General features: G+C 40.4%; 1 protein-coding gene and 1 long non-coding RNA gene across 10 annotated transcripts in view; one reads left to right on the top strand and one right to left on the bottom strand.

Moving 5' to 3' along the window:
- Positions 1 to 23610, top strand: part of LOC122559054 (xanthine dehydrogenase-like) — a 360223-nt gene that overhangs the window by 147982 nt on the left and 188631 nt on the right. For 5 of the 6 annotated variants that reach the window (XM_043708275.1, XM_043708265.1, XM_043708304.1 and 2 more), the window contains 9 exons: positions 1354 to 1434; positions 3745 to 3909; positions 5360 to 5497; positions 9665 to 9747; positions 13586 to 13714; positions 18657 to 18790; positions 20421 to 20558; positions 21778 to 21925; positions 22210 to 22390. The exons of the other annotated variant lie outside the window; for it this stretch is intronic. In XM_043708275.1, the coding sequence (XP_043564210.1) occupies positions 1354 to 1434; positions 3745 to 3909; positions 5360 to 5497; positions 9665 to 9747; positions 13586 to 13714; positions 18657 to 18790; positions 20421 to 20558; positions 21778 to 21925; positions 22210 to 22390 (1197 nt within the window). The remainder of the gene's footprint in view (positions 1 to 1353; positions 1435 to 3744; positions 3910 to 5359; positions 5498 to 9664; positions 9748 to 13585; positions 13715 to 18656; positions 18791 to 20420; positions 20559 to 21777; positions 21926 to 22209; positions 22391 to 23610) is intronic. 6 annotated transcript variants of the gene reach the window in all.
- LOC122559084 overlaps positions 1 to 23610 on the bottom strand; it is a 77066-nt gene that overhangs the window by 20851 nt on the left and 32605 nt on the right. Inside the window, exons 5-7 of one of the 4 annotated variants that reach the window (XR_006314342.1) lie at positions 23014 to 23080; positions 21290 to 21330; positions 13305 to 13369 (exon numbers count right to left, since the gene is read on the bottom strand). This is a non-coding gene — a long non-coding RNA (uncharacterized LOC122559084). Of the gene's footprint in view, positions 1 to 13298; positions 13370 to 19359; positions 19444 to 21289; positions 21331 to 23013; positions 23081 to 23610 lie in introns of those variants that run through there. The other 3 variants (XR_006314341.1, XR_006314340.1, XR_006314339.1) reach the window with 3 other exon arrangements.

The following is a 23610-nucleotide window of genomic DNA, read 5'->3' as shown; positions in this document are numbered from 1 at the left end:
TTCACATAATGATGGATAGACGAAGGTTGATTAGAACCGATAATAAATAACATCCCATGACAAAAATTGACCTTTATTAATAAAGAACTAAACGTAGTTGACAAGTTCTCCAACCAGAAATACATTTCTACTCAGTCTTAAGTTGTGGCATTGAACTTCAATAGTATAGACGTTGCAGGTGCTGACACATTTAAATTACCCTCTCCCTACATTTGTACATAAGAATTAAGTAAACCATGAAAATACCCCATTTATTATAGTCAGTTTAAGCTTTGCTATGTCTATAACTAAAACTAAAATAAGCCTCCTGTTGCATTTAAAGCATCAAAGAAATTTTAAAAGCATGAACAATAAGTTATAGAGTCATAGAGATGCACAGCATGGAAACAGACCCTTCGGCCAACCTGTCCATACCGACCAGATATCCCAACCCAATCTAGCCCCACCTGCCAGCACCCGGCCCATATCCCTCCAAACCCTTCCTATTCATATACCCATCCAAATGTCTCTTAAATGCTGCAATTGTACCAGCCTCCACCACATCCTCTGGCAGCTCATTCCATACACGTACCACCCTCTGTGTGAAAAGGTTGCCCCTTAGGTCTCTTTTATATCTTTCCCCTCTCACCCTAAACCTATGCCCTCTAGTTCTGGACTCCCTGACCCCAGGAAAAAGACTTTGCCTACTTATCCTATCCATGCCCCTCAATTTTGTAAACCTCTATAAAGTCACCGTTCAGCCTCTGACGCTCCAGAGAAAACAGCCTTCTCCAACCCTGGCAACATCCTTGTAAATCTTTTCTGAACCTTTTCAAATTCACAACATCTTTCCGATAGGAAGGAGACCAGAATTGCACACAATATTCCAACAGTGACCTAACCAATGTCCTGTACAGAAACAACATGACCTCCCAACTCCTGTACTCAATACTCTGACCAATAAAATCAAGCATACCAAACACCTTCTTCACTATCCTATCTATCTGCGACTCCACTTTCAAGGAGCTATGAACCTGCACTCCAAGGTCTCTTTGTTCAGCAACACCCCCAGGACCTTACCACTAAGTGTATAAGTCCTGCTAAGATTTGCTTTCCCAAAATGCAGCACCTCGCATTTATCTGAATTAAAAGCCATCTGTCACTTCTCAGCCCATTGGCCCATCTGGTCAAGATCCTGTTGTAATCTGAGGTAACCCTCTTCGCTGTCCACGACACCTCCAATTTTGGTGTCATCTGCAAACTTACTAACTGTACCTCTTATTGTTGTTTAGATTCTGATGCAGTTCAAGATGTGGCCATTGCTGTTTCTTTCTCCTCTCAGATCCATGGCCTGACCCCATGTTTATTTTGCAGTGTACAAATGTCAGAACTGGAAGCTGATCCCTGTTGCGCTTAAAACAAACCGAGCAGCTCACACATGGTGCAGAGCTCCAGGTAATCTCCAGAAAACCGCATTATTCCAGTTTGTGTTAGTGAATGGGGTTGGTTAGTTGAGTTGACTGGATGGTTGGATTGTGATGCAGAGTGATGCCAACAGTGCAGTTTCAATTCCTACATTAGCTGCTGTCTTCAGGAAGATCCCTCCTTCTCAGCCTCTCTGCTCACTTGAGGTATAATATCCTCAAGGTAAACCAGTCTCTCTCTCTCTCTCTCTCTCTCTCTCTCTCTCTGCCTAATAAAGAAGTAGTCCTATGGTCTGATAAGACTATGGCAACTTTAACTTTACTGAAAAGCTTAAAGATCCACAAACTGTGTTAAAGAAAGCAGCTCACTGAGATCACAGTATCTGTTACACCCCAACCAATATATTCCAAGGCATGGGAATCAAAGTCGGACTGCCACTGTGTTCCTACTTCTTTCCTTCCTGGGACTGAGCTCCAGATTCTGACCAGCAACTCTAATCCTCGCTTTTTCAGAAGCATATTTGGAGTCAAACTATTGCCTTATTGTGCGAGATACTCAGGGAGAATATCGAAACAAGCCCCCTTTCTCACAGCAATACTTGCAGTATTCTGTGTCTTAAATATCCAGTAGTACAACCAGCCAGGTTTATCTGTAAGTGTAGGGTTGGGGTGCAGTTGAACATAAAAACATAAGAAGTAGAAGCAGGAGTTAGACCATCACTCACCATAAAATCCTTAAAAGGTTGGGAAAGGAGTTAGGGTGCTTGGTAAGTAATGTCATGCTGAGGGTAAATTGGGGGCGACCACATCAGGTAACATGAAGGAAGGTCCTGGCTGGAGCGGAGCTGGGTTGGGGCGGTGGCAAGGAAGGTGAAAGGAGAGGATTTAGGTGATGTGGAGCTTGGAATTAGAATCTTCTCGCCTTTGGGGTGTCAGTTCAGGGTAATGGTTGTTGTCTATCAGGTGGGGAGTGTGTAAAGGGGTGGGGTAGATGTAGTTTGGGGATTGTTAGTAGCATGTTGGGGGATGGGTTACCCAGGAGGATTTTGAGCCTCTCACCTTTTCTGAGCAACTAGTGTCTCATCTAAAACAGATCCTTCCAAGTTCTCCAATCTACATGGATTCTTGCAGGTGGTTCCAGGCACAGAGACATTGCAAAATGGGATCTTCAATTCCCCAGGAAGTTCCTACAGCTGCATCTGGAATTCTACACAGTCCCAATGTGCAAATCCATTTGTGTTGCTCCAATGACAATCTAGTGCTCCGAATATCTGAGCTACACGTGGACGTCTGAATGATGATCACTTTGTCACTGAGAGAAGTGGAAAGTCCAAATCAAGATCCAGTGTGAATATGCATTTGTGGCTGTCTTCAGATTGTCCCATTGTGGGCAATAGTTGATGTCGCACAGGGCTCCTTACATTGGGGAGAACAAAACCAAATTGTAAGCAATGCTGTAAACTGACTTGTAATTTCTGACTAATGCAACCAGCAAAATCTTTGGGAAGAATTTCCCTTTGGTATCGTCCTACGTCACCTGAAGTGAAGTAATATCCTCAGATTACATAGAACATAGAACAGTACAGCACAGAACAGGCCCTTCAGCCCACGATGTTGTGCCGACCATTGATCCTCATGTATGCACCCTCAAATTTCTGTGACATTTAATAAATGTGGGATTGTGTTCTCCTGAAGGCAGCATTGATTTCAAAGGTGATGATCAGGTAGATTATTGTTATAGCATCAACATTCTTGAAACTTGATGCTGCTCCAAAGACTGTCGTATTAATTCCTTGATCTAGCATTGAATGCCTACCCAAGCTAATTTTGATATTCATTATTGTGTCCAATATTGCAATCTACTATCAAATTTAAGCTGACAGCTAACAACAAATTGGGTTTCAGCAGTACCCACTGATAACCAATGTAACTTCATGGGTAAATGTAAAAGCAGCAGTTAGCTATATTGTGTCAGTATGGACGAAATTGGAAATTAGAATTGAACTTCCCATGAAAGCTGAAAATGGAACCCAAGATGGAGATGAGAACTAACTAGGTCTTGTTAATGTCATTGAGGGGAGTCTTTGTCACAGTCACTGAGGGAACGTCTTGTTATTGGAACACCACCTAGGCAGGACATTTCATCTTAAAGATCCCATCTATGATTATGCAGCACTGAAGCACCGTATATGTACAGTAACACTATATCAGCCAAATGACTGAATATCAGCCCAGATTACATACTTAACTCAGCAGTGTGATGTGACCATAATGTGTCTGAGGCTAGAGTTCCATCACCAAGCCAAGTTGACATACAAATATAAAATTCCTGCTTTTACAGGTTCAGTACCCAACATATTTGTCATTGAGACAATTCTTGAACATGTGGCCAAATTTCTGAACTTGGATCCAATCGCTGTAAAGCAGAAGAACTTGTATGTTCAAGGAGACATCACACCACTGGGCTTCAACCTGCCCTACTGCAGCATCTGGGATCTTTACTCAAGTGAGTCCGGTGCAAAGTTGGACAGATTCTCATTCTGTGATGACCTATTGTATTTGATAACAATAGCAGTGGATGTGAAATCCTCTATAGCTTTGCATCTATCCTTCTGACTACTGCATTGGCTTCTCTCAATGCTGAAGAAGTAATTGAACAATCTAAATGTAGTCACTGAATGTTAAGAATACTCAAAGAGCTCTTTTACAAATCTTACCAATGATTTGGTAGTCACATTCAAAGGTGGTATATACATCATTCTCTCTGTTTTGTGGGCATTACATATTGACACAATTATTAAGGTGGTTTAAATGTCTTATTTTTTATTGTCCTTTAGTTGTCCCAGTTGTGCCCACATAAGTTTATACTCACAAACCACAGGAAGAGATGATTGTGTTATGTAGGTCTGAGCTGCCTGCTGGTTTATGTTCATACATTCACCAAATTTATTAAGGAACCAAACATGTTTTTAGGAGCTTAAAGATGCCAGGCATCGGTGCAGAGAAAGTAGAGTTAACGTTTCAAATGCAGTGACCCTTCTTCAGAAGCGAACAGAAGAAGGGTCAATGGGCTCGAAATGTTAATACTGCTTTTGCTGTACAGATGCTGCAAGACCCTGCTGGGTTTCTCCTGCAATTTCTGTTTTTGTTCAGATTTCCAGAGTCTGCATTTCTTTTTTATTTTAGCATAACATGTCTCCTCCCCTTCACAGCCCATCTTCATTCATTCACAATCCTCCAAAGAAATCAGACTTGTGTGCTATAGCATTATCAAAAATAACATGACCAAACCTGAGAGCAGGCTATCTGCTCAATTTCTCAGCTGAAGAGCTGCAGAACTGACTGAAGCCAGATTGTTGAGGTGAGGAGTTAAAAGTAGAAATACTGGAAAATTGGGGATGACCTGAGATATGATTGTGACCATTATTCCAGTCTGTGGATTACCAACATTGTCCTGCCCTCTATGATCCACTGCAGGAGAAACTTCATTTCTCCATTCATCATCTCAGGATGTTGTTGAATGGATAATCAAACTCGACATCCCATGATAAGCTTCTTTCGTCATACAAAAGCAACAGTAGCAGTAGAATTAGTACAACAGTCAAGATGTCAAGTTAATGACTGCAGCAAAAGGAATTATTTTATAAACAGGGCAAATTGGATTGTGTGAAGTTGGTTTTACAAATTAGCGCACTCAACATGGGGCTTGTATGCTCAGGATACTAATCATAATGCGGAAGTTAGCACACTTCATGGCTCATCTGATTTTTATTTGTTTTTAGTGGTACTTACTAATGAATACACAAAGCATATGAAATGTAGATGATTCAGCTGTGATTGAATATTGTACATCCATGTCTATGTTATGCAAAAACACTAGGACAGCATTACTGTATTTTCCTATTTCACCTTTAATGAATTAGAGCATTAACCATTTTTATTGTCATTCTGAACAGCTCAGTTAGAAAAAGTGGATGTGGCTGGGCGACTGCAAGCAATTAAGAAATTCAATGCAGACAACAGGTGGAAGAAGAAAGGACTGGCAGTGGTTCCCCTCAAATACGGCCTGTATTGGTCTGAAAGCTATTACTTGTGTGAGTGCTGCTTGAAACACTGTGGTCCTGTAGCTGGTTTAGATTGCATAATTGAAATCATCAGGGGATTACATCACGGAGGAAGAATATCTCTATTGTTCTTTAAGAATGTTTGAACATCTATGAAATGTAATTATCTTAATTGCTATTTTAACTTACTCTGTAGGGCAGTGTATTTACTAAGAATGGTGCAAAGGTTGCACAATCAAGTCTCGTGTGACGAGAAAGAAACATTTGTATCTATATGGCTTGATGTTGGCTTCTTTAATTATCAGATTACATTTAAAAGCAGCTTCATCCACGATGATCATATCCCAGCTCAAAGGCTTTGAAATAATTAGTTGAGTTCAGCCCAAACTACTGGGGGAAAAAAGATTCCTTTTCAACTGTCACCTTCTCTCGCCTTCCCCCACTCCAGGGGCACTGTCTGTTCATTCCAGTCTGGCAGTTAGACACACCATTATTCTGTCATTCTGACAATCCGATCACTTAATCTGAACTATCAACATCCTTTCTCCCCTCGTACTCTAACACACTCCCCCCCCCCTCAACTATTGCATAAATGCTGTCCCCTCCACACTTTCGCTTTGATAAAAAGCCACCTAGACTTCAAATATTAGCTTGCTGTCTCTCCATGGATGCTGCCTGACCTGCGGTGATCTCCAGCATTTTTTGTTTTCAGTTTAGCTTCCAGCATATTCAGTAATTTGCTCCTGTCACTTCCAGTCCTGACAAGCATGTTTACTCAGTTTTATACATTATCATGCTATGAATTATCTTAATTCAGCATAAATTAGTGTTAAATTGATAGTATGAGAATACACAAAGACTGGATTGCAACAGTAAGTGTTTTAATGCACTCAATACCTTGGCATTTAATCAGAATTATTGCAATTTAGTGTATTTTACTTAGGCTCAGGAGCTCCACCTACTGTAGATATCAACATATGTCACGAATCTGAAAAAAACAAGCACAAACCTTCAGTCTTGAAATCTTGGAGAATCATTTTTAAAATGTATTTATTTGTTTAGTATTTAATTTAATGTTTACCCTAATTGTCAGTCATTCTACTGTTATTTTTATGGTGCTGTTTATTTGAAGTATAGCTAATCTTTTGAGTTCCTGCTATATTTTTGCAACTTGCACGAATACTAGTCCATACTTAAACTGAACAAACTGGGCACCAAGATACAAAAGGCTTTCCCTAAGGCTGGTGCTGCAATTCAGAATTGCTGCCTATTTTAGGTGTCAGTGAAGTTAAGATACTGGTTTCACCCAACCAGCAATGGTCAGCACTGCTGCTTCACAGGGCCAGGGAACAGGGCTCAATTCCAGTCTAACTTAGTTAAGGTGGGATGCTCTTTCAAAGTTCAATGCAGACTGAGTGCACCGATTGGCCTCTTTCTACCCTGTAGCGATTTTATGATTCCAGCATAAAATTACATATTCGCTTGTTCAATATTGGCAATTGCAGTTTATCTATTTCATTGTGAACAAAGAAAAGGTCTTCTGCTTTCTTAGTGCACTGGAATCCGTTAACCCACTTGCACTGACTTTGGCCAGGCTGTGCTATTAAGTGTAACAAACTGGACTAGGCTTTGAGGAGCTCACCTCCTGCTAACTTCAGAATGGGTATCATGTCAGATCTTTCACCGTAAATTGTGGTAATGTTCTGAACATAAGTTGCTGCTGCCAGTGGAATTCTTTGGAAGTCTTTACATGCACAAAGACACTGTAAATACACCGCAAGTTTAAACTTACAATGGGCAAAGTACAATGTCACCCTGCAAGTTCAAATTCACCCCACAAAATATATGTGTGCATGTGGGTCTTTGCCTGGGTTGGGGGTTGTGAGTGTGAGAAAGTGTATGTGTGTGTGCGTAGTGAGTGCAGAGTGTCTTAAGTCTGTGAGGGGGTGCGTGTGGGAGTGTGTGCGTCTGTAAGGGTGTGTGTGGGTGTCTGCGCATCTGTGTATATGTGTGTCCGTGTGTATGTGTGTATAGGAGTGCCTGTGTGTGTGAGAGTGTGTGTGTGTAGTGCAATGGTGGTCACCTGTAATGTGACATGAACCCAAGGTCCCGGTTGAGGCCCTCCCTATGGGTACCGAACTTAGCTATCAGCCTCTGCTCGGCCACTTTTCGCTGCTGCCTGTCCCGAAGTCTGCCTTGGAGGATGGTCATCCGAATGTCCAAGGTCGAATGTCCTGAACCACTGAAGTGTTCCCCAACTGGAAGGGAACCCTGCCCATTCATCCGTTGTTGTAGCCTTTGCTCGGTTTCCCCAATGTACCATGCCTCAGGGCATCCTTGCCTGCAACGTATAAGATAGACAACATTGGCTGAGTCACATGAGTACCTGCCATGTACAAGGTGGGAGGTGTCCCCACACATAATGTTGGTATCTATGTCCACACTCTGATACGTCTTGCAGCGCCTACCGTGACAGGGTTGTATGGAATTGGCCTGAGAGCCGGGCAGCTTGCTACGAACAATGGTCTGTTTGAGGTTTGGTGATTGTTTAAAGGCAAGTAGTGGAGGTGTGGGGAAGGTCTTGGTGAGATGCTCATCCTCATTGATAATGTGCTGCAGGTCACGAAGAACATGGCATAGTTTTTCAGCTCCTGGAAAATACTGAACAACGAACGGTACCCTGTTGGTTTCAGCACGTGTCTGTCTCCTGAGGAGGTCATTACGGTTCCTTGCTGTGGCACGTCGGAACTGGCGGTCAATGAGTTGAGCATCGGACCCCGTTCTTGTGAGGGCATCCCTGAGTACATCCAGGTGTCCGTCATGTTCCTCCTCATCTGAGCAGATCCGGAGTATGTGTAGGGCTTGTCCTTAGAGGATGGCTGTTTTAATATGTTTTGGGTGGAAGCTGGAGAAGTGTAGCATTGTGAGGTTGTCTGTGGGTTTGTGGTAGAGTGCGGTGCTGAGGTGTCCATCCTTGATGGAGGTGCAAGTGTTCAAGAATGAGACAGATAGTCGAGAGTAGTCCGTGGTGAGTTTGGTGGGATGAACCTTGTTGATGTCACTGTGTAGTTTTATCAGTGACTCCTCGCCATGGGTCCAGAGGAAGAAAATGTCGTCAAAGTACCTGGTGTACAATGTCGGTTGGAGATCCTGCATAGAGAAGAAGTCTTGTTCGAACTTATGCATAAAAATGTTGGCATTTTGGGAGGCAAATTTGGTCCCCATGGCTGTTCCGTGTGTGTCTGGATGAAGAACTGGTTGTCAAAGGTGAAGACGTTGTAACCAAGGATAAAACGGATGAGTTGTAGGATGGTGTTTGGAGACTGGCAGTTGTTGGTGTTGAGTACTGAGGCTGTTGCCGCGATGTCATCCTTGTGGGGGATGCTGGTGTAGAGTGCGGAAACGTCCATTGTGATGAGGAATGTTCCCGGTTCGACTGGTCCATGGGTGCTGAGTTTCTGTAAAAAAATCCGTAGTGTCGCGACAGAAGCTGGGGATCCCCTGTACAATTGGTTTAAAGATGTCTTCAACATAACCGGAGAGATTCTCACACAGCGACGCTCCGAAAGCTAGTGTGCTTCCAATTAAACCTGTTGGACTATAACCTGGTGTTGTGTGATTTTTAACCCAGTGAAGGTCTTGAGACTGTCAAGAACTTACCTGAATACAGCAACTAATGTCATAAAAACAAGACCTGCCCTCCACTGAGCTCCTCTGTCCCTCCTCTGCTGTACTGCTTCTTTTCACTGGTGTTCCCTATGGGTCACTGTGCTGAAGCATTGTGGTTTCACCTGGACTGGAAATTCGGACTGTAAGTGCACAAGAAGGCAATCATGCAGAGATCTTCACAGGCAACCAGCAGGACATTGAACATCACCACTGATCAGAAGACTTGGCCTATTATCTTATGTGCAGTTATTTCTCTCCTCAGAATCTGCTAGTAAGAGGTAGAATCACATGAGATAAAGATGTCCTATGCATATTTTAGAAAATTCCAATAAACATTTGGCTCATATGTGATTATACCTAGCAATAATTTGAATGTTTGTTTGGAAGAAATATTTGTTTTCAATAGCACCGGGAACAATCCAGTCACCACCTGATTCTTTCTGCTGACACTTGTACCAATCAGGTAACACTGTACCTCGAAAGAGGTTTATCTGTCTGCATCACAAATTGTGATTTGTGTAATTTTAGGTACTGTTTCAATATTCGCCAGTGATGGTTCAGTCATGATTTCACAAGGTGGCATTGAGTCTGGTCAAGGCCTTGATACCAAGGTAAGCTTCACAATTTATGGTGTGACTCTCATTACACAGAGTTTTAGTTTTATGGTCCTTTTACTTGCTTCCTTCATTTTAATATCTTAATCCTGTTACATTCCCACTGTTCCCTTTTTTTATTCTACTCCCAGTGAAATCTTAATTACTTGACATTTTACACCCTGTAGGTACATTACAGAAGCTGTCAAAGCCAGTTCAGTAATACTTTGGGGACCATTTTGGACTAATCATTGCAAAGGGGTGAGAAACAGAAGAAAAATTCAGGAGGCTGAAATCCAGTGGAAGGATAATACTTTCAACTGCTTTCACTGTGTTGATAATAACATAATGGTTATGCATGAAATCTCCGTACAGAGTGTAAGGCTTAAAATAAAAAAGATTTGACTTAGCTATCGAAATGCTAATCCTCTAAGTCAGGAATGAAATAGATCAAAGCCTCATCCAGAAAACTTCTACAAGTGGATGCTGAAATATTGTCTGCTTGCTGGGTTCCAATTCAATGGCTGCTTACCTCAGGACTGAGTGATCTATGGCTCATTGCTAACATTTTTACCCAGGAGGTGTGTGTGAGGGAGAGCCACTATCACCCACGCTGGATTTGCTTTTTTTGGGATTACTCTGTGGCACCTCTCCTGCCTATTGCTGGTTCAATACCAGAAATGTTGGGGTTACAGCCTTTACTGTGCATTAATAACCCACTTGAGGGGCTCAGTTAGCGCCTGGTTGGGAACAGCATTCACAAACTATCCCCAGATTTAATTCACTGTGTCCTCAAGACAGGAAGTGGTGAGGTCCCCATCCACCTCTCCCTCCCCCCCGATTAAAAGTCCCCCATGTCAGCCAGTGGGGTGGGAGGTAATTAACAGGATGTTAGATCAGCTCTTAGTGTTGGTGAAGACATCGACATTAGAGTTTTGTATGATCATTCAGGTTACAACTCTCAAATGAAATGGTTGTCATGATTTTCAGAAGTTATACTGTTCAAAAGGAAAATGAAGTTGAGGCTTTTTGTCTTGCACTCATCCAGACCAGGACACAAGAAATCCAATTTGTAAAAGGAATACCTATTTAGACAGCACGAGAAGACAGCCCTGATTGGTTGGGCCATCACTCATATGATCTAAGAGGAAGAGTCAGTCTTAATTCTCAGACGAGTCACTGATTGAATAGGGAATGACTGTCTCAATGGGGAATGCAGTAGAGATAGGCAGTCTCCATGATCACTTTCTGAATAGAGTAAATGGTGTAAATGGCTACGTTATACAGAGTCTTGTGTGTGTGTCTTGTTATTGGTCACTGCCATTGGCATCAAAAGTAAGAGAGCCAGTCCTCTTCCCTAGATGCTGATGGTAACCACGCACATATGCAGACACACAGATACACAGTTATGTGTATATACACACACACACACACAAATACATACAGAGACACACATACAAATACATACACAGAGACACAAACAAATACACAGGGACACATTCACAGAAACACACACATATACCCAGTGACCTAGAGACTTCATCCTGCCCTCATTCGTCTTTGACCTGGAGTGCCTTGATAATCCTGGGCCTTTGGTCAATACATTGCTACCAGATGCCCGTCTCCCACAACCCACTTTGACTTTCCGCAGGATTTCCTCCTCTGGGAAGTTCTTGATCGAGGAAAGGGCCCACCACTCTGAACCAACATACCTGATGTGTTCTTAGTTTGGTTGGCTTTCCCAAAGGAGCCAACATGATTCCTTACTGACTCTTATTGATTCCTAAGCCAATGATGAACCCCCCCACCCCCCTCCCACTTTTGTCTTTGGTAAGTGGCTCCAAAGGTTTCTAATGGTTTGGTTGCACTTGAGATTTTGATGAAGGATTTGTGGCAGTGATCATAGATGATGTTTTTGATCTTGAAAATATTAAATCAAAGGAAGTGATATATAAACAGGGTTGAAACAGGCAATGCTAGAGAAACTCAGCAGATCTGTCAGCATCTGAAGAAAGTGTAACAAGGTTAATGTTTTGTGTCCAGTGTGATATGACTGTTCAGAACTGAAAGTGATGGTTTTTACAGAGTGGATGAGTAGCAAGTGGAACCAACAGTGGGAGTGCCCAGAATAAAAGTCAAAGGGAATGCTCATGGTGGGAAAAGAGAGATAAAGAGATGTAAAATAAGTGCTGACATTAGGTGTGAGAAGGAGAAAAAGCATCTGCCATACTGACAGCAAAAGGAACAAACTACAGAAGTTTCCAACATTCACTATATTCTGCTTTGATTAAACAGGATTGAATGTTAGATGAGTAATTTCATAGCACAGGGACAGTGGGAATGTCAAAAATGTTTGGTGAGATGGAGATAATTGTCATTAATCTACATTGAAAGGTTGATGATGTAGCTAGAAATCGAATATAAATGAGGGAGACAGATGTGGTCAGATTCCTGGGATCTTGAGATAGAATGGCACCTGGATGGAGAAGTTACTGCTTTAGTGCTCTGACAATGATTTTATAAATAAGAATGGAACTCGAAGCAGTCCCACTTGGCTGAAAGCAACTGGAGGATAATTAGCGTTCTCTGTCCAGGACTGCAAGGAGGCTCAGCAGGAATGATAGATGATGGGCACAATCAGAATTGAAGAGATTCAATCACCCAAGTTGCAAGTGAATACAAATTTGTAAAGCAGTTATATGTTCAACAAACTAGAAGAGAACAGTGGGGCTGGACATGGTTGATGGCAAAGATACGGGGTCAGTAATTGGTTATTCGAGGACAGACATGCTGGCAATAGTTATGAAGGAGAATGGTTAACAATTTTAAGAGAGTGAACTATTTTTGTTGCCAACCTGAGGGGGAAATTAGGTGTTCAGGCACTTGGTATTTGATTTAATATTTTGGCAATTCACACTGAGCGAATCTGAAAGGCCCAAATATTAAAAATTAGCGGAAATCAATGGCTAAAAGTAAAATAAAGTTTTGCATTTAATGGCAGTTTTTAAGATCATTGAATACCCTCAAATGCTTTTCCACCAATAATGTACTTTTGAAGTGCAGTCATACTGTAGGAAATATGAGAACCAATTGCACAAAAAACGTTTCAAACAACAATGTGGTAATGTCTAAGTGATCTGGTTTTGGCATATTGATAGAGGGATAAATTTGGGTGCATTGAAACTGATAGCACTTAAGTATTCTGCAGATTTTAGTAAGAGTTGTTTCTTTAAAAACATATCACCAAAATAAGTATCAATAATTTTCTAAACTCCCAGTCTTAATGCCAGTAGTTGGTGTCAAACTGTGCTGCACCTGCAATGTGGATGGAAATCTACACCTGTACATGACTTAATGCAGGAAATTCACTTGAACTGGGTTTTAATTTGAGGAATACGACTATGCAAGTAAATGGCAGAAGACCTACATCAGAAGTAATGCATACACTAACAAACCTCAAGCTTACCAATGTTTTAATGTAAAATGAGCACAGCTCAGTTACAAGTGAATTGCCTCAAAAGTAAATTAGCACAAAACTGTCCTTGCACAGCAGTGATGCCAAGAAATTTCAGCCCGCATTGTTATCTTGCTTTCAGCTGTGCTATTCACAAATTCTCTTCCCTCAAGTCCAAGATATGCTCTGAAACCAAGATATGAAACATAATTATTCATACAAAATAGACCATTTTCAGCATGTGTCATGTTAAGTGAATGCAACGTGTGCACTGTCCAATTTCCTCTGGTAAAAGAGGGAGGAAAAGATGTTCTGGTATTTTCACTATTTCCATTTCTCTAAAATGCTTTAATTATTTGGATGTTGAAACAATATATGATTTCTATTCCTTCTGGAAACCAGGTTGCTCAAGTGTGTGCCTATGCATTGGGGATTCCAGTTAATTCCATCTCCATAAAACCAACCACAACAATCAGTAGCCCGAACTCTGGCCCAACTGGTGGCAGCATGACCAGTGAACTTAACTGTTTGGTGAGACTTCATATTTTTCAGAACAGACATCCTCAATTATCAATGTGGTATCAACAATTATATTTAGATTATGTTATACAGATTGTTCTGGTGTTTCGTTGATGAGAATTGGCTATAATGCAATTGACAAAGTTTGGTTACTGTTCAGAAACACAAATCTTTTACTGAAAGGGTATAGCGATTTTCTGTAGCAATCTTTTACAATTTTCTGTAGCGGTTTTCCGTAGAATGATCCTCTGTGGAAAAGCACTGCAAAGGAACACAACTGTTGCATTAAACCAGTATACCCTGTAGTGAGCTTTCACCAGTTCCTGCAGGGAGTGGTACGGGGAAGTGGATTTGGTAAATTTTCACTAAGTGGAAATATAGCAAGTGGAATTTTGCTCCACTCCTCTTCTGCCAGCAGCGCTCACTTTAAAGGGGATCATCCTCCACATTCATCAGCTACAACATGAAACCACTACCAAATGTATGCATCATTCCCAGTCTGAAGGAAGTGTTCCTACTGCAGCACCCTTGTCCATTTCCAGAATAGGTTTCAAATGTTGGACTCTCTATAAGGTAGGAAACATAACAACCAATTTGCATACAGCAGACTCCCACAAGAAGCAGTGCACTACTTTCCAGATAAACGTTTTAGGATTTTGACTGAGGGATACTTTTCTCATCCTTACCTGGGGTGGACAGTTTTCAAGGCTGACAGTTTTCTGCCCATACCTATTCACCCTTGAACTGAGTGACTTGCTAGGCCATTTCAGAGGACAGTTAAGAATGAGGGGTAATCTCAAAGAAACTTTGAAATTTTGTACAGGGTGTGACAGAGTAATGCTTCCCTGGCTGGAGGTTCTGGTCCTGAGGCCATAATTTCAGGATTGTGGCAGAGACCATTCAAGACTGAGATACGGAAATTTTTTTTCATGCCACCACCTGAAAGCATCCCTTAAGTCACTTATCATCCTGACGTGGAAATACATTGCCATTTCTTTAGTATTGCTGGATCAAAATCCTGTAACTCCCTACTTAGTGCCACTTTGTGTTTTCCAACATCAAATATTGGAGATTCTGTAGACAAGTAGCATCGAGGTGAGGTTCATCCATCACCTGGAGTGGTGGAGTAGACTCAAGTAATAGAGTGGTTTACTGCACTTCTATGTTAATCTGTTATGTACACAGAATTAGCAGCAGAAACAGCCCTGATTCAGTATAAAGACAGCGATACTTCACAAATAGCAACTCACATTTACTTACATAGAACTTACAGTACAAAAACAACTCTTTTTTTTCTCATTAACGTATCCTATTCTACTTTTTTTTTCCTTAAAGTACTTAGCTAGTTTTGCCTTAAATACATTACCTCACCAACTCCAGTGTTGGAGAATTCTAACTACGTTCTCTGGGTGAAGAAGTTTCTCCTGAATTTAATTCTGCATTTGTGAGTGACTTACATTGCTTTGGATCTGGAGTCATATATAGTCTCGACCAGGTAAGGATGGCAGGATTCCTTCCTGAAAGCACATTAGTGAACTTATTGGGTTTTTACAAAGGTCCGTTCAGTTCTCATGGTTGCCATTAGTAAGACTTGTTTTGTAAATGGAATGAAAATTCTATCAGTTGTCATGATGAGATCTAACCCCATGTCCCCACTGCATTAAACTGCACTTCAGGATTGCTAGTCTAGTAACATTAATGAGTTTGGGTCCCTGAGTCTGTCTGCTCCAGCGAGCTGCATCCTTCAGTCTTCTTCTCCTTCTTCGTCTTTTTCCTTCTCTTTCCCACGTTTTCTGACGTCATGGAGAAGCAGATGCAGTGCTCAGCAGGTCGCTGTAATGGAGGCAGTGCCTGAAGTGTGGACTCTTGGTAGGATTGTTGTTGCTGTTCCCAAAGAGGGGACTCATTGAGGCCCAGGACACCTCACAGAGATCTTGCAGAAGCCCTGGAGCTGTCTTTTGAAGACCCCTTGTACAGAAGATGTTGACCTAAGTAGATTTGCCCTTTCCTGATATTAATTTGACTCTAAATTAACGGAGTCTTCAGTTGTCCAGCAGTATACAACAAAATAGGATAAACAGGCAATTATACTGAAAAATTCTCTCAAGACCACAAATCAGAATTAAAGTGTAGTGACTATCCTTCACTTCTTATGCATTTTATAGAGAGCAAAATAAATAAATATCATGAGCGATTTGATTAAAAGAAAATGATTCTGACCATTAACTAGGCATAGGTTTTTCACATATGCAAGCTTATTGCAACATAAAAGGGGTGTTCTCATCAGTTCAATGATTAATAATTAAGTGTAACTCCTGTGAGGATTTCAATAGTACACCCTATAGTGAAGTATAGAATCACTACCAACAGCTTACATGGAGACCCCGAAGTTGCTGTCAGTTTCTGAAAAGTAATAGTGGTGAACACTGAGTACAGAAGATTAACTCTCTTTATTCAATTTCTTTTTGTGACTGAAAATGGCACTGGATTGTGGTGACAAAACATTTTTCACTATATCTTCCAGGATATAAATACCTCATGACCCTCATAACAATATACTACCATTGGAGTGTGAGCATTGGCTGAAACACTGCTAATAAAACATTTGCCATTCTTCCACATCCTTCCATGGCATCTTTGATACCCATATAAGATGGCACCTCCAACATTGCAGCATGCAGTCACCACTTTACAGGAGTGAGACTTAAACCTGTGACATTCTGACACAGAGGTGAGAATGGAGTCACAGCAGTCACACAAACAATGCGCAATGTGATGGATCTGCAGTTTGCTCCAATTCATTGTTGGTGATGCTTGCCAGCATCAATTAGACAGCAGTATCACCCAAATATGGAGAATTATGACTAATCAGTGATAAACCCAAGGGCTTGTTCAAGCCAAGAATTTTATCTTGTTCTAAAAAATATATTTCAAATGTAAGTCACTCATAAGTTCAGAAGGAAATTCAGGAGAATCTCTTATACTCACAGTCGCTAAAATGTGATTGAGGTTGTTAAGGTGATGTATTTAAGGCAAAACTAAATAGGTACTTCAAGGAAAAAAGAATAGAAGGATATGCTAATGAGAAAATAATTACTTGTTTTTGTGCTGTAAAATTCTATACGAGTAAATGTGAGTTGCTATTGAGTGAAGTATGGGATTTCAATGTTAAGCTGTCTTTATACGATCAGGACTGTTTCTGAGCTGTTAATTCTGTATACGTAACATATATGAGCATAGGCACTCCAGTAAACCATTCTCCTAATCGGGCCTACTCCACCTTTCTAGATCATGGATGATCATCACCTCAGTGCTACTTTCCTGTAATAATGCCATATCCCTTAATATTGTTAATCTGCAGGAAACTATCAATTTCAGTCCTGCACCTGCCCAATAATTGAACTTCCACTGTCCTCTGACGTAGAGCATTCCAAAGAATCACCACTCTGTGAGTTTTGTTTTATTCATTTATGGTATGTGGGCTTTACTGGCTGGACCAGCACATATTGCCTATCCCTGATTTCCCCCTTGTGAGAGAGTGGTAGTGTGCTTTGTTCTTGAACAGTTGCGATCCCTTTGGCGTAGGAACACACACAGTGGTATTAGGAAGGAAGTTGCAGGAATTTGATAAGCAACACTTAAGGAACAATGATGTATTCCAGGTCAGGATGATGAGTGGCTTAGAGGGGAACTTGCAGGTAGTGGAATAAAGCAGTTTTTCCATATCTCAGTCTTAAATGGCTTCTGCCATAATCCTGAAATTATGTTCTCTGGTTCAAGAACCACCAGCCAGGGAAAGTATCCCATCTATATCCATGCTGTTAAATTTCTAAGTTCCTTTGTGATCACTCTTCATTCTTCGAAACTCTTGGGAAAATAGACCAAGTTTCCTCAATTGGTCCTGATTGAACAGCCCTGCTATCCCAGGGATTAATCTTGTGGGCCTCCATTATATTCCCTCAGTGGCAAGTATATTCTTTCTTAGATAAGGAGACCAAAACTGTTCATTGTGCTCCAGGTGAGGTTTTACCAAGGTTGTATGCAAGTGTAGCAAGACATTATTACTCCTTGCGATTTTTGAGAAGATTTGTAGCTCAGGTTGAGGATTTGGTTGTAGGTGTGCTCACTGAGCTGGTATATTTGTTCTCAGACGTTTTGTCACCGTGCTCAGTAACATCATCAGTGGGCCTCCAGTGAAACGTTGGTATCCTGTCCCATTCACTATTTATGTGTCTTGGTCTGTTGTGGTGGGTGATATCATTTCCCGTTATTTTTATGAGAGTTTGGTAAATGGGGTCCAAGTTGATGCATTTATTGATGGAGTTCCAGTTTGAATGCCAGGCCTTTAAGAATTCCTGTGCATGTCTTTATGTAGCCTGTCCTCGGATGGATATATTGTCCCAGTCGAACTGGTGACAGACAAACACAGACAAAGAGGGACACCATTTACCAAACTCTCAGAAAAAGAACCGAAAATGATATCACCCACCAAAACAGACCAAGGCACATAAATAGAAAGCGGGACAGTGCTTCAATGGTGCCTCACTGATGATGTTACCGAGCATGGTGATGAAACGTCTGAGAACAAACCTACCAGCTCAGCAAGCAAATTTACAACCTGAATTATTACTTCATATTTGAATCCCCTTGAAATGGTAGCCAGCTTAGGTTATGCAATTCAAATCAAATCTCATTGAAATGAATGTCAACGCACTGTTTGCCTTCCTAATTCACATCCTCAATATATGAACTTAAAGTGCAATATACTTGTGTAAGCTGTTGTTTCGAGTTGTTATTTAGTTAGGAGCTTATATCATTGGGATAAGCAGCACTATATGGATCTTCAAGGTTAGTTTAGAAAAGAATTGAGTTGCTGGACCCTGCCATCTCATACATTTGTTGTAGTCTCATCCTGCTTTCTATCCTGTAAACCTGTGATTTGGTTTCCTCACAGGGTGTAAAAAATTGTTGTGAGATATTGAAGAAGAGAATGGACCCAGTGAAGGATACTCTTCCACCAGGTACCCCTTGGAAGGATCTGGTGGCAGCCTGTTTTAAAGCCAAAGTGAATTTGACTGCACAGTATTGGTGAGTTAATTGAATTAATCAAGTAATCCTTACTGAATCTGAATGATGAAGTTACTCTGCTGTTCAAGTTTGTATTTGCCTCTTTAAAACTTATCCATAAGATTTCAAAGCTTTGATCATGCAGTCAGCAGCAAAGAACAGCATTCTCTGCTGACCTGAAGTGTCGATTTACCCTTTTCTGAGTTGATCTGAATCTACGTTAAAGGAGTCTTCAGTTATTAGGCAATAAGTATATCATAAAACAGGATAAAGCAGCCAACTATACTGAGAAAAAGTCTTTGAAGACAACAAATCAGGAATTAAAGTGTACTGATTATCATTCATTGCTTATAAATTTTATAGAGAGCAAAATAAATGTTTGGAACACAGTCAATAGAAGCTGAAAGATCAGAAGCAAGTTGCTTAAAAAATGAAATTTCTGACCATTAACTACGCGGAGAATTTTCATGGTTGCAGCCCTCTTGCAAGAAAAAAGTGACATTCTCATCTGTTTAATGGTTAATTATTAACTGTAGTTCCTTTGAGGATTTCAATAGTGCATCCTATAGCAAGGTATAGAATCACTGTCAGCAGCTTATGTGGAGACCCCAAAGTTGCTGTCACTTTCAGAGAAGTGATAGTGACGAACACTGATAGCTTGTCCATTATTATTACTGCAAAATATGAACAATTATATGGTTAAAATCTGGACACAAACATTTGATACATTGAACTAAGTTTGTTTTGTGCTTGTTTGTTTTGCTCTTTTAACTCTTTAAAAAGGAACATTGTTTTTGTAATATTTATAGTATTTTTTGATGTGTTGGGAGTGGTGGCTGTCTACACATTAGCCCAATAATTAATGTATCCATTTTTCACTTGCCTACTTATTGCCCTCAAGCTGCTATACTTAAATAAAGTTAGAATTTATGACACTTTTTTTTTTGGTAGCATCTAACACTGGTTGAAAAGCTGTACCTCTTTACTGGATTGCTGTGGATTGGAAATTATTTTGGACTGTTGGGGGGAGCTACAAGTATAAATAAGTGATTGGTGAAATAGATTAACCTCAAAGTATCAGACAGAAGTACAAACTTTTTAGGAGGTTATTAATGATACTGCGTACGTGTATTTTCTCAGGTACTAGTTACATTGAGTTGTATCAGCATCTCACCAATGACATTTAGCTGCTGCTAAATGCAAAAGAACAGCAGAGTTTGGCTCTGCCTTTAGCTTGAGAAACAGTCTGGCTTCTCCACATTTTCACACAGCAGCACAACTGAGATGGAAATTCATTATGTGTGTGATTATAGAACTGATCTGGTTTCCCACTTGTCATGGATTCAGGATCCAGGTGTTCCAGTTGGCGTGATGCCACCCTTTGTAAAATGATTCCATTCAATTGTAAATCAGTGTATTATTGGAGACCTGCACTGTACCACTAGCAGTGAGTTTATGCACAAATCATTGTGACCTTGTTTTCATAAGTGAGTAATCAAGGCATTTTTGCTTATATCAAAAAGCAGGAATATTTGTTAGTTTCTTCTACCTATAGTTAACCAAAATATCTACTTCATGGTGTGATTTTCTAAAATGTTATGGTTAATGATTTTTATCTCTATAAAGACATGGCATTGTGTCATCTGTGTAGGGTGTGGCCTGATGCACAGCCCAAAAGAGCCCCTCAGTATAATTCATATGGAGTAACTGTGGCAGAGGCTGACCTTGATGTCCTGACTGGCGAGAACCAGATTAGTCAAGTGGACATACTGTTTGACTGCGGTGAAAGGTAGGAAACAGAATTCAGGTAACACCAAGATAATGTTAGACCTTAAATGTCAGGGATTTGTCGATGTTACATTCTGTTCCTTAGAGGAAACGTTCATTCACATTGAACATTTGGGCTCTTCTCTGGCAGCTGCCCCTGCTTTCAGAAAAAAAAACCTTACTTAATGAATGTGTCGTTTAATCACAGTTTGTAAATTGAGCCAATAAAGCATTAAATCATTTTGAAAATAATTCTGCCAACAGATAAATGCTGACCCCCTCCCCCCCAAACCCCCCAAAAGAGTTGAATAGATATACCACTGAAAGGTGCCAGTGGAAGCTTTGTAGATGTGAAGCCACAGAATCAGAGATTTATTACGGTGCAGCTGGAGGCCATTTGGCCCATGGTGTGTACACTGACTCCATTCTCTAATCTGGCTCTATTAGTGAATGCCAATCTCCTCCCTTTTCTTCATATCCCTGCACACCAAAAAAAATCCAATACCTTCTTGAATGTTTCATTGAACCTGCCTCCACTTTCCAGACTTTAAAAACTCGCTGTGTCAAATGGGTATTTTTTCCTCACACCACCCTACCTCCATTGGCACAAAACTATGTTTGTATTATTAAAATGATTGTCTAATAAACCTCCAAATTTTCTAGAAGACTGCGTAATCTTGGCTGTATCTATAACAATAATATACAAACAACTGCCCATGTGCAAAATTATATGTTTGAAGTTGCAATACTAACCTTAGCTTCTGAATACAAGACTATCCAATAGCGAGGAAATTCTGAAAAGACACCGTTAATAGTGAAACTCTGCAAATGATCAGTCATTCTACCTTCAACTAAAAAATAAGGGAGTGGAGGTCTGGATGGGAGGTGACACTACCACAGACAATATTAATCTTATTGTTGCTGCACTGCTTTCTTCAAATACCCAAGTCCTCAGTCTTGATGTTTCTTAAATCAGAAGTGCCATATCAGTAGTACTTATACTGCATCAGCAACATTAGTATTTTCATCAATGTTGGTGTTTTAAGAAAGAGACTGACATAATGTACAATACATACTACATCTAACACATTAGTTTTGAACAAATTTACTTCCCTTTCGTGTCATGATGAAAAAAAAGTAACCAACTTTGTGTTTCAAGTTCCCCAAACAGCAGTGAGATAATTAACCAAATTAGTTATCCGTTTTAGTAGACGATTTGTCTTTGTTCTCATTATCTGCAGCATGAACCCTGACATTGATATTGGACAAGTTGAGGGTGCTTTTGTCATGGGCATGGGATATTGGCTGCTGGAGAAGATGATTTATGACCCTTCGACTGGGGAGGTACTGAATCCAGGGACATGGGATTACAAACCACCATTCAGCAAGGTAGGTTCTGAACTGAAGGAAGCAGTATGTTTCCAAAATCCTAGTGCACTGAAGGTACAGCCTCTTTCCCCTGTTGAATTCTGTTTTGGCTCTCTTGACAGCTTACTAAGGTAAGAATCAGCTGTTCTTAATTACTTTTTGGGCATCTCATTTTATTTCCAGAAAATAGGATGAAGTTTAGTTAATGCAATTGAGGATAAGATAATACATTCCAAAAATATTGTAGAATGGAAATGTAAGAGCAGCTGCCAGTAAGATCACCTTGTTTGTGTTTTGTCTATCAGAGCATACCGATTAATTTCAACATTGAGCTTTTAAAGAATGCTCCCAACCCAATGGGTGTTCTTCGTTCCAAAGCCTCTGGTGAACCTCCCCAGTGTATGTCCTGTGTCACGTTATTTGCCGTGAAGCACGCTATTGAGGCAGCACGTCAAGATGTTGGGAAGGATACCTACTTTCCATTAAGTGAGTATGATCAGTCAGTGCATTTACATTGTGCAATATAAAATTTCTCATACAATATTCCAACAGTGGGCTAACCAATGTCCTCCACTTATTTTAAACAGACAAATGTTAGCATTAAAATAAGATGATCTGGGAAATTAAGGCTTATTGAACTAATAATGGATGTGTTTAACTAAATCTCTCCAACTTGCCAGCAAGTTACTAAGTCAAATAATGCCAAGGGCTGTATCTGGTGTTCATGGATATTCTTTTAAAACATAATTTGATTAGTATCCAGTTGACTGAGCCACCTCGTTTAAAAAGTCTATTCTTGTTGACTCATTACAGAAATTTTCAGCATCTACTTACCAAGGTGTTGTAAATTAAAATTACCTAAATCTTTAGTTTCTTAATTGATATGAGGGACCTAAGAGAAGACTGTGTGTGTTTTTGGCAAACTTAATGCAGGGCAATAAATGTTAGGATTTAGTTGAATAATGGCATTTTGTTGGTGTCTTGTGCTCAGTCAACAAAGACTAAGAAGACTGCACTTTAATGAGAAGCTGAGATTTAAAGAGAAGCTCATATTTCTGTCAAAGTACTTGTGTCTTTTGCTGGTTATAACTGAAGAAGAAAAAACTCACATTTATATAGTGTCTTTCATCGCAGCAATTAGTTCATAGCCAAGGCATCCGTTTTGAACTGGAGTCACTATTGTAATGTAGGAAACACAGCAGACAAACTGAACATAGCAAGCCTCCAAAAACAGCGATGCACCAATGAACAAATAATCTGTATTTTATGTTGTCAACTGAGAAAGAAAAAGTAGTGTTTTAAGAGTTTTTTTGAGTTTTTTGAAGAAGTAACAAAGAAGATTGATGAGGCCAGAGCGGTAAATGTGATCTTATGTGGACGTCAGTAAGGCATTCGACAAGGTTCCCCATGGGAGACTGATTAGCAAGGTTAGATCTCATGGAATACAGGGAGAACTAGCCATTTGGATACAGAACTGACTCAAAGGTAGAAGACAGAGGGTGGTGGTGGAGGGTTGCTTTTCAGACTGGAGGCCTGTGATCAGTGGAGTGCCACAAGGATCGGTGCTGGGTCCTCTACTTTTTGTCATTTACATAAATGATTTGGAATTGAGCGTAAGAGGTAGAGTTAAGTAAGTTTGCAGATGATACCAAAATTGGAGGTGTAGTGGACAGCAAAGAGGGTTACCTCAGATTACAACAGGATCT

Source organism: Chiloscyllium plagiosum, chromosome 2 (assembly GCF_004010195.1).
Source record: "Chiloscyllium plagiosum isolate BGI_BamShark_2017 chromosome 2, ASM401019v2, whole genome shotgun sequence".
NCBI lineage: Eukaryota > Metazoa > Chordata > Chondrichthyes > Orectolobiformes > Hemiscylliidae > Chiloscyllium > Chiloscyllium plagiosum.
This window is presented reverse-complemented; position numbering and strand designations above follow the sequence as displayed.